The 16871-nt window shown below is 37.5% G+C and overlaps 1 protein-coding gene across 1 annotated transcript in view; it reads right to left on the reverse strand.

Moving 5' to 3' along the window:
- Window positions 1–5137: 5137 nt before the first annotated feature.
- The window catches only part of LOC146717777 (protocadherin-9-like), a 57244-nt gene continuing 45510 nt past the window's right edge, over window positions 5138–16871 (reverse strand). The window contains exon 4 of the mRNA XM_085467280.1: window positions 5138–9527. Coding sequence (XP_085323406.1) covers window positions 9073–9527 — 455 coding nt within the window. The 3' untranslated portion in view covers window positions 5138–9072. The remainder of the gene's footprint in view (window positions 9528–16871) is intronic.

Below are 16871 nucleotides of genomic sequence, written 5' to 3' on the forward strand. Positions count from 1 at the left end.
ATATATTCAAACCTCAAACACACCCTGCGTTAACATTGTTGTTTTGTTTGATCTTCCGGATTTCAAAGAGGAGGGAGAGGCATCCTACCATCGGATAGACCCTGACAATAAACTCCATGGAGGAAGAGCTTCAGGGACTTGCTGCCTTAACTGCAGGAAAGCTGCATGTGTGCGGAACACGAACAGGCTTGTCAGGCTGTGATACTGTCTTTAGATGCGCACAAAGAACTCGCAGTAAAAGCAGTTTCACTAAAGTACTTCCTCACTGCGAAAGGGGCACAGTGTGAACTTCGTTTCTTTTCATTACTTATCAGGCGAGCCAACCCTTCAAACATCTTTTTTCTGCTAGGTGCCACAACCCTGAGAAGAGCAGCGCTAGTGACAGATGTTATTAATCAATTTAAGGGAAAAAAAACACAATCATTTTTATTTTTTTTTTAAACTAAGTTTAAAAGCTTAGTCAAGCTGTGGATGTATTCGCTGTGTGGTCTGCATGATCTGAAACGCTTTACTCCAAACTAAAAACCTCAAACCTTTTCACAAGTCTTTCCATTATATTTGTACAGCCAGAGTTTAACACATTTGTCCCTGGATCTCTGATGACTTTTGATTCTAATAATCCTCCGTTTATTCCCGTCTCTCCTACGAGGGGGTCAGAATTTTATATAACTCAGTAGGCGCATTGCTAAATACTTACACAACAAATGACATTCCTATCATCAGCAGCTGCAGTTTGTGCTTCACTAGGAAATATTAGCATGTCGAGTGGGTAAACTTAAATGGTAACCCTATAACATGCTAAGCATACCGGGTTCAGATAAAGTGTTTCTCTGCAGAAATAAACAGAGTACCAGGCACTGAAAAAAGTCATTCATTTAAGCTATGCTGCACCAAGGAAGAAGAGGCCACAGTACGTTAGAATTAAGTATGTAGTGGATTATAATGCCTTCCATATAATTTATTGTTCACTTATACTTTCTTATTTTTCTTACTGTGTGGAATTGGGGGGATTGACTTTTAAAACAATAATAAATCCAGTATTTATATCACGGGTCATTAACAAGGCTGGTTATTATGATCACCCTGAGCCACTGTCTCCAAGCTCCCATATAAAGAACTTTAATGATTTGGTTTATTTTAAAACAATGCAAATAATGTTTAACACTAAATTGAAGTTATTTAGGATTTTTCTCAGTACAGGAGCGTAAGTAAGTCATTTGACAGATTTTTGTATTTTAACTTAATAAAAAGAACTAAAAAGAGATTAAACAAAGATGTATTTCTGTTGTTTGGGTTAAATTGTGGACTGATGCTGATACGTGCATCAAAAAGTGCAATTGTTTGTGGTCTTCAAAGGAAGGCTCTACAAATATGTTTTTGCAGGTTACGTGTGAGAATATTGTTGGTTATCTGTTGTCGATGTAATTTCTTTTTACGTGGAAAGGGTATCTTTATGAGAAGAATATAGGCCTATAGGTATTATTTGTAATATAGCTATGGATGTCAAAGAAATTATTTTGCACAGTCTGGGTGACATGTAATGAATGAATGAATAAATAAATATCAAATATTAATAATAAATGTCAAATTTTGGTACATTCCTAATAAATTGTTATAGGTGGATTAACTTGTAAAACTATGCGAATGCTAGATCTCATGACAGTGGGTTCTCAGATGTGACCAAGTTTTTTGAGCCAAGTATTTTAAATAAAGACACACAAGCAGCTGCACACATTTTATCTTGCGTTAATGTGTACTGATTCCTATCAGTAATTGCTCTCTAATGGCAGGTGGAGAGGGTGGGATCTGGCATCGCGGCAGCTCTCCAATGTCCAAGAGAACAAGGTCCTTGTTAATTACTACCAATTACCACAAATTTTGGCTAATCATTTGAATCCTCTGCGATGGTGATAAAGAGTCATGTTTCTGATCTTCTTTCAAAGCATCGCACAAATAGTCGACTGAGATCATATTGAATTCAGATATTCAGAGAACTTCCCCATAAAGTTAGGAAAAGTGTCATGGTGCTCATGGGTGACTTTTTCTGCTTTACTAATAGAGAGACTGTAAAAATGAACTAGCCATGTGAAAAGACAATTCATTTCTTTTTTCCCTGTTACAGGAGAAAAGAAAGAGTCCACAGATGTCTAATCATTTACTGTAGATTCAGAGCTATCTACTTATGCCACCTAGAAATAAAGTGAAGGGTTCTGTATGAGATCCTAGCAGTAATTTCAGCAAAGTGTCCCTAAAGGTTAAACAGAGATGGGGAAGAAACTATCTTAGACCTCTATCTGCTCAGTGCAGAATACTTCACAGAAACATTTCCAGCATGATAGAGATGCTTTTAATGGTTTTGTCATGTAGGCAGATGCATCTGTTGAAATATGTTAACAGTGCTTTGCTTTTTGTCTCTAATTTTTTTTCTTAATTTAAATGTACAAGTGTTGATTTCTTTCACTTAAATTAATTACCTTATGTCTCTGCTGGAGATCATCATAGGTAGAAAATAACAAATAATATAGAAAGTTGTTTTTCTGTTTTTAAGCACACTGCTTTTGTTGTTGTTGCTGTTAATATTCTTAAGGCGTCCCAAGACAGACATCTTTTCTCTTCAAAATCCTTTACATTACCTTTACATAAGCCAGTGGATTCTCTCTCCAACATTTCTCTTTTCAAAAGTTGGATTTTGTCCTTATACTTTTATTCCAGACACCTCTTTTTCACGGAGGAAAAAGTTCTTGTTTTATCCAGCTAGTGACCTTATTTTTATAGCCATCCTGAAATCTTTGAGTATGTGTACACTCAGACGCCCCTTGGATGTCGTTGGCATGTCTCCGAAGCAATTTTCTTAACTATGAATAATTCACCAGATATTATTCCAAAGGTCATCTTATAGTAATTAGTACCCTGCTGTTGACTAAACAGCCTCTAGGTACCTGATGGCCAGTTTAATTACAATTTGAAATGAGTGTACTGTTTGACAATCTCTATATGTTCTCCTGACACTTCAACAGATGACACCTTGAGAACTAAGTAGGCTTACAATAAGTTGGTGCTTGTTAGCAGATGGGAATGAGGGTGTGGGGTGTATGTGTGTGTGTATGTGTGTGTGCATGGCAAGCATTCAAGTCACTGTAAGGATCACAAAGTTCTTTCTGTTCAAATATGCAGTAATTACTGGAAATGCAGATTTGTGTAGTTGGGTATGTGTTTTGACAGTGCAGACATCCTTGGGACTTTCACTGTCTCATTATTAACCAATTACCATGGAAAACTAATGGGGCAGGTCAAAGCCAGCTCTCTTAAGGAGATTGGGGACTGAGCATATGCTGAAGATGCTACGAGATGACACAGTCCAGAAAGGCTTTGAAGTCTTACAAGCTACATGACATGACTCTTTGTGTCACACAAGTTAGGAGTCAGTGCCAAGAGATCCTGTCATGTCCTGTTGTTGTGAGCATCAATAGTGTACTGTATGCCTGAGGTTCCCCCTCTGAGGTCTTGTGTATTCATGAAAGTATAGTGGATAAAGCATTAAGCCAGAAGGGCCTCAGGTAGAATTCATAGCCCAAGGGGATTGTTGAGGCTGTTTTACAGTTTGCCTTTGAGGCATCAAAGTTCTCATGGATGGATAGATTGAGAGATGAGTACTTGGCTGATGGATGACAGGGACGGTCAGATGCATGGAAGACAAATACACCCGGTAAAGTTGTATTAAAAGCAACAACAACAATAATACATTTTATTCACTTATCCTAAACCTAAATTAACTACTCGTGTGTTCACGACACAGTCCTGTTGTTGTCTTCAAATGGTTTCAAATCATACTTTGGTGTTTCACCAGAGGACTATTTGGAAATAGGAGTTTTTTCTGCTGTCTTATTTACTGTTTTCTTCATCTTCTATATGCAGTTTCAGCAAACTTTGTTTAAAAAAAACCATACAAACAGTATTTTATGTGTCATGGGGTGCAATGCATGCCTGGTGGAAATACAGTCTTAAATAGATGCGATGGGATTGCAACTTAGACACATTTTCCTGTGTCCTATGGTCGTTGTCAAGATATTGTTCAACAACTGATTAACAAGATAGATTATGGAAGGGCCACTGGGGAAAAAACAAAAACAAAAACTGGGCATGTCTTTTTTTTTCTTCTTTTCCAGAATTCTGAGAAAAAAGTCTGAATTCTAAGAAAAAACTCAACATTCTGAGAAAAAACTCAAAAAATTATTTTTTCTCAGAATGCTGACTTTTTTCATCAGAATAATTTTTTCTCAGAATTCTGAGAAAAACGATTTTTTTTACTTTAATCTCAGAATTCTGACTTTTTTCTCAGAATTCTGGAAAAGAAGAAAAAAAAGAGGTTTTCTCAGAATTCTGAGATTAAAGTCAGAATTCTCTTCTGTTATAGATTGATGGATAGAGAAATTCTTCAAATTTTGTGTCTAGATCTTTCTGAGTCACTCACAAATTATGCATGTATTATTGTTACAATGCTTATTCTAATCTTCTTAAAATTTGCCGCTGACAACCCTTTATAATATCAAAGTAAAAAACAACAAAACTATTTAAAACTTACCGAAAACCACAAACTAACTTAAACTAAATTGAAATCAAAAATTTGAAATTAGATAAAAAACAAATAAAAGATACAATCCGACAGTTGCACTGGGTCTTATTCTGCCACTTGGTACAGTCTGAACTGCTGAATTGCAAGTGATCAACAGCAGTTGAACTATTGGAATTGTTTCCACTGGTTTCAAAGTCTCTCTGTCTGTCTGTCTGTGAATTAGGCAGCAAAATGGGAAAAAAGTCTTGTTGCATTGAAATTTAGGTGATTTTGCTTTTTTAGGCGACACCTTGACAGTGCAGTTTAAATTTAGGTGAATCAGCTTCTCAGACAGCATGCTGAGGTGTGAACTCTTTACATTATTTCCTCAGAAGTGCTAATTTGCAGAAGTGAAAAAAAAAGGTGACATGTCACTTCCCATTTGATCGATCGTCTATCATTAGCTTGTATTTGTCATAATTGGAATATGATGACAATATGCTCTCACGTTGCTTCGCTGATACACCACTGCTCTTAGAAAACCTTATCAAACAATAATTAACAGTGAAGGACAAACATGATCCATTAATTCTTCAAGGACTCAATATTTAATGGCTCAAGTAAAATTCAATGACAGGAAAAATCATTTCACCATGTAAGTTAATTTTTTTCATAGATTTATGTGGGATATCTTACAAAGGCATAACAACACAGACTGTATAGCTTTAACTAAGAAATACAGATTCGCTGGCAAGCACTGAAGCCTTCTCTCAACGCAAACTTGACCTGACTCACTGATGACTAATTTACAAGCATATACTTAAGTCTTATATCGTATTTTGATATAGTTTTTTACAAGATACATTAGTGTACATAAAATACTCTGGCAATGTACATGCCAGTATACACACCCACCCACGCATACATGCAAGGAAATACACGCTCTCTCATTTACACACATACAACATCACTTGTTAACACTTTCAAACACACCCTCATTGATATTATGTATCAATTTACATTACAACTGAGATTGTCATCTCCTCAGTTCTCACTTTTTTCCCTTTTGCAGTTTTTATGAACAAAGTGATTTATAGAATTGAAGTAGGCTTTAGTATTTACCATGTGTGTCTTTCCAGTTTGTGACCCTTATTACTAGTTCTTAGGGGTACTGCTATGTACAGCTTAAATTCCGGTTTACCTGACAGTATAGATGTATAGATAGATTTGTGTGCACGTAGGCGTAAGTGGTATGCACACGTCACAAGGATTGACCATGTACACGGTGTAACATTGGTTTGTTCCATAAGACAGACAAACGTGTAAAGCAGTAAACATCAATACTGACATCAATTCTAATGACTGATGCATGAACCACGTAGTCAAGTGTCAAAAGGCCTTGTGGAAGTTCAAACAGTTCATGCAGTTTATGACACAGCTTGACATGTTAATCATGAAACACATTTCGAATAGAAATAGTCTTAAAATAAAAAGGAATCCTCATCTTTATGTATAGCGTCGTCTCTACATCTATTGCTAGGGCGTAAGAAATTTAAAAAACTCAAAAGTAATAGTGAGAGCAGAATCATGCAAAGTCGACATTTAGTCTTTCCATTTGATGTTTTTTAACGGATGAAAATTTTTGACACAGAGAGAGTACTTACTTAAAAAAAAACAGGACATTCATATGGTATGCACTTTGTTCTGAAAATAAATAAAACACCACTTTGACCCGTGAGAGGACATAAGATATAACAAAATGAATGCGGGCACACAACAATAATAAAAGAAAATCATATTTTTGCAAAAAGCAACATCCTGCTGGTGTACATTCATGCAGTTGCTATAGTATTCCCTCTAAAAGTAGTATTTCATGTAGTCTTTAATGGATCTGCTGCAATATTACAGTACATAGGAGTTATGTAGGCAGAGTAAGTCAAAACACAGGGTACAGTTAGTATTGTGCTCACGTTGCATGTGTGACTGGGCAGTGTATTTTAAACAATCACATTTTTATTATAGTGTAATAGTGTGTTAACTCATACATGTTCTCTTAGATACACTCTTTTCATGATATGAGAACAGTACAGATTACCATATTTAGAAACAAGCTGACATTACCTATACTGATTGAATTAATTAATGGGTACATTTCTTAAAAACCTAATTCTTATTTTGGAAAAATGTTACTAAGAATTTTTTTTTACCCTTCACATAGCTGTAGACAGAACTTGAAAAGACTTTTAATGATTTTGAGACAGGTTTTGGATTAGACGTTGTGATGGCAGATATGAAGTGCTGGATCTGTATTTGGCAGAGATAAAATTCCAATTTTCAGTGACATCATGATGTATGTTCCTTTTGATATGTGCTCCTTTTGATTAAAAATGCATTGTTCATATCATTGTGTGATGCCCGCCCCCCCTTCCGCACTCCTACACCAACACCAGTGGAATCATATGAAATGAAAATGATAGAGAAAAGAAAATGAAAGTATTAGTAAATAGGTCGAAATTGGATTCCCAAACAGGGCAATTTCCATCAGTGTATGTTTATAGGAGGATTTAACTTTTGAATTTGATTCATTTTCATAATTGACTAAGGTGAAATTGAATTGCCCCTTCTTTTTTTATTTTTAGTCCTTGACGCCGTTCCTTTAAGTGATCGTTTCACAAAGTCTCTGATAAATCCCCTTTATAAGGATAAGAGCTCTGATCTGAGAGAATAGGTGTGGCAACTAATAGCATACTAACACAATTTGCCTTGCACCCTCCCTTGAGAATACCGTGTTGCATTATAGATTTAGGCCTGTTCCCAATTTGCAAGGTGGTACTACAAAATTAATCACATGAATCACATACCTGATGATGTAGACACCTGGCTTGGATGTTACAGGCAAGAAAAATGGATATCAGCAAAGTCACTTATTGCTGTAGCAATAGATTATACTGCACCCAATCTGTTACAGCAGGAAGTTAGTCTGAAGTAGTTATTATCATCAGTACAATTTGCACACACCGGCAGTGATGTAGTGTGTTTATCGAACCTTGTGAGCGACAGCCTGCAGGGAGGGCCTTTCAAATAGTACCGATGCCTATTCTTATGATAACTGCCAAAATAACATTAACATCAATAATTCAGCTAGACTCAAAGCCCTGAAGAAATTTTTGCTCCCTGGTCTATTATTCCAGTGTCAACACATTGTAAAAACTAATAATAGAAACTTTGCAGTGTAACTTAGTGAAATGAAAACAGAGTAGTAATTAATAGCAGGAACACAGGTGTTAAAATACAGTGGGAATAAAGGAAGTGTTAAGCTGCTTTTGCTGTGTTATTGTCACCTTTACACTTCGTCTGCACACGTAGAGCATGTTTTAGGAAAAGCAATAGATTTAATCCAAACCTCCAAACCACAATGAGGGTCACTACAGAGATCACACATCAAAGTAATTAGACTGAGAATTTCATAATTGGCTCCAGAGCTGTTACCATTTGAATGTTTCTCAGCAGCAAAATGAGAGAAATAGAAACAAAAAGGAAGAAAACAGAGACGACATTTCCAAAGCGCATCTGTCTGCTCCTTTCAAGGCTGAGCTACTGCGACAATGCTAATTGTGAACATTTTCTTAATAGAGTTGGCAGGCATAGAGCAATCACCACATATGAAAAAAACAAAACAAAAAACGTATGTGTATGTGCAACACTTTGTGTTTGTGGGTTTTTTTATGCATTGGTCCAGGGTGAGAATGTAGAATTGTAGAATTGTAGAATGCAAAAGAATGCAAAAGACGAAGATGCAGCACTGTCTACTATTGGCCCAGTTATGCTTTGTAGACATTTTTTATCCTTCTGAAGCCCCTTGACCAAAATAGTCTTCTAAAACATGTCCAGACAAGACAAAAGAAACATATTCCTCCACCAAAAAGGTTTGTGCCATGTGCTTTACAAAGCAATACTTCACTAGAACATCAACAGAAAAAAAAACCAAAAAAAAAAAAAACCATCCACTCAAGAGTTTGTAATTAGCATTTAGCCCAATTTAGCTCACATAACACAAAGTACTGCATTTGCTTTTGCTTCTGTGCAGGGAAATTGTCTTTTGGAATGCACTTACACAAAACTAAACCCAAGGAGCTGAAGGTGTACACTGGCCTTTTTTATCGCTAAGCAAACTTCACCAAACAGAAAGCAAGATTATCCTTTTTTTGTGATGGATCTACTTTGGCATATAACCATTTATTTATTATACATGTGTCTTCTATGTTAAGACTTGCTTGCTCCTTCCTCGCTTGTCAGACTGGTTTCACATGATTTCTTTTTTTAACATCATCATAATTATCTCCAATCCATTCTCAGATATCTTAATTAGTGAAACTGAGCTTGAGCTGGTCATTGAGCTGGTCAAGTTATTCCAATTATGCATACCCCACAAATACGCATACATACTAATCTAATAGTTGTAGGCCATCTTTGGATGGAGTCACGTTTATGCTAAGCCAATGAAGATCCGTGTTTTACTATTACAACTGGTTCTCATGTAAGAAAGAGCTGCCGCCCCCACCAGTCTGCTGCCCGGGAGAGGAGAAGCTTGCCAGGGGAATGACCTTGATGGGGTCCTCCTTCTTACTGCAGTGTCTATCCAGGGTGTTGTAGAACTGTGGACGATTGATCCCTTTGTCCAGTTCATCTTTTTTGGGCACAGACCTGCCCAACGTATGGCGGCCATCCATGACCCCCATGCTGCCCATGTTAGCTTTTATTCCCCGGGCACAGCTCTGCTGGAAACCAAAAGAGGGGAGGGCAGCAGTGATGGCAGTAGTGGTAGGGGTGGAGATGGGGCTGTTGCTGCCAGGACCCTGGAACTGGGCCAGGGCTGGGGGCATCCAGCAGCTGTCAGAGTGGCCTAGTATTAGACACTCCTGGGTACAGGTCTCAGAGGCCTCAGCCAAGGCTTTCTGCAGGTTTACCTCGATGGCTGTAAAAAAGCAGACAAAGAAAGAAGGGGAAAAAAACAAAACAAAGTTAAAACAACAGGTCAGAACATACAGAGAACTGGAAAACAACAATTTTACTGTGGTGATATAAAAAGGCTGAATGAACTCGTGAATCATAATGCAAATAAAAGAAAGTTGTCCACTTATCAATGGTTGACCCAGAAAATGTCAGCCTTTTAGTGAAATGAAAGTCAGTGATAAATGTTTCATTTCATCTTGTAATGAGAAAAACACCAGCAGAGCATTTAATTTCCATTGGTATTCCCATGACTCTGTCTGTTTACCTACAATATGCACTGAATTCCCTGTAGCTTAATTAGTTAGAAAAAAATGTCTTGCTGTTTGTGTCTTGGATTGGCTTTACTGTATTCAATTTTTAATGAACATCTTAACAAAATACTGTTTATTTTAATCACTGTCAATGTGCCACTCCTTAGACTCCTTTGATCTTTTAGAATCCAAAATAAATCTGGTCAAATAAGCTGTGAAAAAGATACGAATCATTCCAGAATCTTATTCAGGTAAAATTCATGCTCGTTGGGCCAAGAATTAGGCTGCACGCTTGGAAAAATTAGGGGGAAAAAAACAAAAAATCTGAAAACTCAATGAAGAGACAAAATGGGCAAGGCTAAGCACTCAGACTATCTCATCTTATTATCTCAGAACTGACATCACATGTGGAATGAGTCTGGGATGAGACCTCAGCATTGAGCCTCTGCAATAAAGTCTGTCATGCCAGATAATTAGAATGTAAAACAGTATGCACCAAGGCAACCAGAAGCCTGCAGTGTTATGGTTCCTAGGCCATGCAAAGGCAAGAGGGGTCCTCATTCAGACATCACATCTCTCCTCTAGGCCTCAGCTTCAAGCTGTCATGCAGAAATTATTTAGTGTATTTGCATAAGTAAGAATGCTTTAAATAATTAAGGCGTCTTAGACCCTAGTACGCTGGAAAGACTATTTCTTCCACACGCAATTCTACATAGTCTATGTGAGTCTCTTTCCCAGACATCTTCCTATCACCTTGTTTATTGTTTTATGGCTTTTTATGAATGAAAATGAATATCGTGATTACCGTCTAGTAGTAATACGAATTGTCTTGATTGCTGCGTAACGGCACGGCGAACATGCTTTGTATATCGTTGCTACCCTACACTGAATACCACGACGTCAACTTTAATTATAAGAGTAGCTACTGAAAATGAATCACCTGGTATAAATTGTAAGGATATATTTGAAGTATCCACGTGGAGTCAAATCTGTCCTCTCCATATTGAACTGAAGCCGTGAAGCGGGAGTGTATAAATCCCCTGGGCGGTAAATGTGTCACCTTTCAAAGGGTCACTAACTTAATTAAGGGAAAAATGGATGCTGCTTTCTCATTCTCTGAGCTAGGACAATGGGGCCAAGCCAAGTCTCGGCCGTGCGCTGATTCAATCTTTCTCCAAGTGTTTTCTCCTGTTGGTAATGCCTTTTTAGGTTGCTGATGTTTTTGATTAGGTAATGTAATTAGCATAAATGCCCTATTACCCACCCAGACACACAGAAAATGTTGCCTTGTCCTCAATATTTTTCCTTCCTCCTCAGATTCTATTTAAAGGTGACGCTTTTACAAATGAAAGGTACGTTTTCCCTCTATGACTTTAGACAGACTGAACTCATCGCATTTCTATGTCAACAGCCTTCAATGCCTACAAATTTTATATGAAATATTTACCGACCCGCCTCTCTCAACGACATGGGCTCGTACTATTTTCTATTCCGGTGGGGTAGTTTGGATAGGCGGCGGCGGCGGGTTCGGGAGGGTGGGCACACGGTATGAGTGATGTCGCTGACAGCTCTTGCTGCCTTCGTCAGCTAGAGGTATGCCGCAGCCTGCTTGTGATGCCGCTGTCTTTTGTATTCAGGGGGAACAATTGTACCCCACGGAGCTTTTGGGAGAAATCACACATCACTGATGCCACAGATCCCCTGATGCTGTGAACATACTTTTCTACATTCCCTTCAAGGAAATTTGAATGGCAGACAAGTGGGGATAATAGCAAACAATGAGTTGTAATAGAAGTGAGATCAGACGTAGTGTTCTCGTTTAAGATGATTTATTTTTACTGAGTAGCATGCGTTTGAAAAATAACTCTGATAACTGTTTATTCTGTTAATTTAACATTTAATAAAAGCAATTACTGTAAATAATTGTTTCCTTCCCAAATTAAATACTGTTTGCTTTATGGCCTGTTTGATGGTCTAGGTGATCTATTCTGCATTTTTAGACAGTGTGTCACACTTTCGGGAATATGCATACCAGCCGTACCTTTCAGCATTCTTGTTCTGCAACATCAACACATCCTGTGGCCAGCCACAGATCGAAAACTGCTGCATTCACCTTCAGCTGACCTTCCATTTGGTGTGGTCAAACATTTACAGCTTGTATAAATATTGAACAAGTGTAAGAGAAAGGTGTGAGGATGCTGGATGGTGTGTAAACCATTCCCAAAATGTTTTTCTGGGTGCTGAATGAAAATATAGAACAAATAACATCCCGCAATTTGACTTTAAACCAGGTGGGGTTGATATAATGCAAATGCCTCTCACTAATGGGAGTACTTGCAATCTTTTAATTAAAAATATAATGGGGTTGAAGACAATGCCTGGAATGTGTGCAGCATTTTACAACTTGGTCCAATAACTTTACACAACTTTGTGAGGTATACTATGTTTGCTCAGACTTTTAAGTTGTGTAATTTATGTTTTTTTTAGCTTTAATCTTATCCCAGGAAACAAATTCATGTTCTCTTAGCCATCCAGGCTATTCCCACATCACTTTTCTATGTCAGTTCATACCACATAATGCTTGGCTAACGGCTAGTTTGGCATATGCTCTCATAAAAAATGAGCAGCCAACTCACATTTTGCCATTTTTATGTAATGAATAGAACAGCTTCTGCTAACTCTTAAATTACTGTGGGCAAATCCTTTCTGTTGGCACGTAACCAGCATTAGTTATTTTCACTGGACCAGCTGACCAGCCAGAGTGTGCTTATTCGTTAATCATTACTTTCATTTTTTTGCTTAATGATGTTGTTTGGCAAACTCAAATAAATTGGTAATTTCACAACCGCCTGTCGCCCACTCTGCAATCCAAGAGCCTAGAAGAATTCAGGCAGCCCTCTTGAACTTACACTCACGCACTACAGCTGGTGACACAGGATGCCATTTAAGTTGATGAGGGCTTAGTGCTTCGGATTGCATTCAGATTCACTTAATTTTTTTTCATGACCATAAACTTCATCAGAACATGCATGTTCTAACAGGCAGAAACACAAATGGACACACACATACATAGCTAGGATCAATTTAAGCATCTTATTGGGCCTTTTCAGTACAATAGCATGAGATATTTAACATGACAGTTGATGATATTTACCGACAAAGCTTGTTACATCTTGATGAGCTTCACATTAAGGTCTGCACACATATCACGATTCAAGTCATTATTTCAGCATGCACAAACTCATTATTGCTAATTAAAAGGATAATTGCATGCATCTAGGACATTAAATTCTTCCAACAGCCATCAAGAAGGTGGACTAGGCCCGTGACTCATCCTACAGAGTTAATTGGTTCAGTCTTTGCAAATCTTTTGCAAGAAACTTGCATGCATCTATGCATCAAACACATTTACTCTCAAATGAAAGCCATATTATATATTTTTGAATTAATGCATGTGTCATTTAGTAAAATTATTTTTAACAGAAAGACTATAGAAGTTATTTATAGTACAAAACTTTATTAATGTAGAAACATTCATAAAAATTATTTAATATAAACACATCTTTCTCCACCTCAAACAATCTGATTATTAGATGGTGATGTATGGATGCTCATAGCACTATTTCACACTCCAGGCCTGTACTGCATTGACTGAGGATCTTATTTTCAACAAGCTGCTGTGCCGTGTTGTTGTGCTTTTTATCAAATATACATAAATCCTCAAAAAAACTGTTAAATTGTTATCCAACCCATCTATATTCTTGGTTCATTTATACCACACCTTTAAGCTAAGCTTTTAAATTTCCATGATGCACAAAACAGCCCCCGGGCTCACAGTCTTCCACTAATATTTTATTGCTTTTAAAAGCACAAATCACTACCTGGCCACAATTTTCAGATATTTCAGAAAAAAAAGCTTAAGGTCACACTTTCAGGAGCCAAAATTTCAAAGTATATAAGAACATATTAATTTGCACCATGTGTTTAGGATCTGTCTGTCTTGCTGCACAGTTGCAGTTTTCTCCATTTTCAACATCTCTGCCCTTCCATATAATAGAGTTGAATACGATTCCATCCTAAACGTGTAAAAGATATTGCCAGTGTTATATTTATAGTCAAAAAATGCCCCTGTAGCTATGGATTTGCTGATACTAATTTAACCTCACTGACATTTCATTTTTCATCTGCATTTATGTAGAGTTACAACAGCTTCAGTCAATTTGACACCAACAGGAATAACAGTGCCAAAAGATGCAAGAGCCTTTTAAAATGAAGTCTGCGACTTTTATCAAAAGTTATCAAACCAGGTAACACAGTTATCAAGAGTGCAGACTGAGTGTTATTATACATTATATGTTCTTGTTTGTTAGATAGGAAATGAGAAAGAAACTGGGAAAAGAAAAGAAACAAGATACACTCTGTACAAGCACGTGTCTTGTCTCTGGAGGGAGACCAACACACAGAAATAGAAGAATATGAAAGATTATTTCAAACAAATAGAATCTCAGTAGAAATAATTGGGTTTGTAATTACTAAGACTTTATCACTTCACTCGGCCTTATGCCCACTCCAAATGTACAATCTGGATAAGCAAATGGATGGTCATTAATAATAATAGCGCTATTAAAACCCCTTGGTGTTGCACTGAAAAGAGGGATGCCATTACTTTCATCGCAGCTCTGGCAATCGTCATTTGAAGGAGAGACAACTGTCTAATTTTCACAGCATCACAAAAACAAGACGGCATTTCAACATCCTCCTTCCTTTCTCAGGGCTTACATTTTTGATGCTCGTCTTATAGTTTGATGATGTCTACTGATGTGTGAACTCCTGTTGTACTCAAAAGCTTTAAGCTGAGACGGATTTCTGAAGAGATGGAAATGATATGACAACATCTGTGACTTCACTGGAAAGGGCCAACATTTATCTGAATCAGTCTGAAAATGAACTTTGTAAGCTTCAAATGCTGTTTGATTTTTTTCTACTTTTATCAGGAGGAGATACATTAAAATCCCTGATGAAGATGACATTGTTAAGCATTTTCTACACTAAAAATTTTGATTTCCAAAATTCATGCACCAAAATGGTGAAAATATTTTGACCAATAAAACGATCCAAATATTACAATAACGTGTTTTTTACAGGGATCCATCACAAAGAGAATAAAGAACGTTTAGCGGAGCTAGAGTTTAGCAAGAAGTTAGCTTGCTAGTTTCCCTCTAAAGATGACATATCACAATGTGACTGAAGTATTTCTGAAAAAAAACAAACACACAGCAGTGCAATAGCTTTGGGCATAGAAAAGACAGAAGGCTAAGTAGCACTGAGGTTTAGAGTGTTAATGAAGTCGAGCTACCTGACGCATAATAACCTGCCATGTGGTGGCTAGCTACAGTGCTATGATTATGCTAATACAAACGCATGAGTACAAGGAAAATGTAGAGCTCAAGATTAGCCCATCCACAACATGAGGTTAGTAATTAACACGTTGGACTGTGGTTTGAATTACTTGCTATCACAAAGTCTTGATTCTTAATGTCCTCCTCACATGTTAGTTGGCCCAAAAGTTTAAATATTTAATATCTGGGACATGCCGAGGGTTTTCTCTGGCAAGTTTGACCACTGATTGATTACTTTGGGCCCCCCAAAGGCCCATGTTTTGGAAATAGGGCTGATACATCATTATTTCATGAACTGATAAACAGACTGTCCTTGCAGCCAAAGGGATGGCTGTAGAAGTAATTAAAGCATTCCTTTGTGGCAGTAGAAAAATGACGTGTTTGAACTTGAGAGTTTGTCCAAATTAACTCTGAAGAGGCTCTCCAATCCAGCTACTTCTGTCGTGTAAAAAAAGCTATGCTGAGGTAAACAGTTTGTAGGGGCCTCTTTGGAATTAATTTTAACATGGATTTATGGTATTATGTTAAAACACACGTTGGGATTAGCACCTGCCTTGTTTGGTCATCCTCAACAGGCATTAGAACCCCTGAGAACTTTTACTTGTGTGACAAGCTCAGTGTGGATTTTTCCACTGAAATACATTATTTAGGGCAATTCTCTGTTGCAAACGATACAAAGTCAGATATAAGAAGTGGCAGAGTAATAGTTGCCCCTTTTTTACTTCTTAAAACAAATAGTGCCAGATGTAATGAATGGCCTTTTTTGTAAAGGAGACAATGTGATGCAGATAAGAAGGGAGCCAGGTTGTCCATATATACTCTAGACTAATTACTTTTGATGCATTTACGGAGACATTCCTGACAACGGTGAGTCTCTGAGCCACATACGTATTTATCAGCACTTGTGGGACCTATACAGTTCCTCGCCTGTAATCCATCTAGCCTTGTCTTCTCTCGACCCTTTTTGCTTTCCTAGTGTTTGACCCATTGTAACTGAAAGTAATTGCAGGCAGAAAACAACATCTAATGATTACTTTATCTGGGAGTCTGAGAGAGAGTGAAAAGTCACAGACAGGTACTTTCAACAAAAGGAGGAGGCCTTTTTGTTCCCGACACACAATTTCAGACAACAAAGAATATTATTGACTTGCCAGAGATTAGAACACCAAAACAAATAACAAAGCACAGAGAGAGGACAAAGTGCACAAAGAGAGAAAGGATCTCTTGAACAACCAAGTGCCAAACACTTGCTTCTTTCTTTTTGTTGCCATTGATTAAAAGTATGTTGTAGGTAGAAACACCCATTTCTCCACTGAGAACGTACAAAACAGAGAGAATGTACAGACTTAATTTAATGCAAATTCCTTTATCTCCAAGTCACCTTTGTTGTGAAGAACAAGAAAAACCCTCAAATTTTCTATTTCGCCCAGCATAAAGCGCTTGCTAAAAAAGCAAGCCCCGACATCAACAACCACGACTGTGTGATTTCCATCAACAGAGAGCACAGTCGGGAAGGTAGAACACAGAAACAGTTTTCTTTCACTTGACTTTTTGTGTGTGACATTGGTTGATTACATCTCCTTCATTATGTCTGGACCACTATTGGGCCTTCCCACCCGAGGACAAGATGCCGGTGTCACCATCAACACAATCAGG

This window comes from Copadichromis virginalis, linkage group LG2 (genome assembly GCF_057382275.1).
Source record: "Copadichromis virginalis isolate Kocher_CV1m ecotype Utaka linkage group LG2, C_Virginalis_male_GT1.1, whole genome shotgun sequence".
Classification (NCBI taxonomy): Eukaryota; Metazoa; Chordata; class Actinopteri; order Cichliformes; family Cichlidae; genus Copadichromis; species Copadichromis virginalis.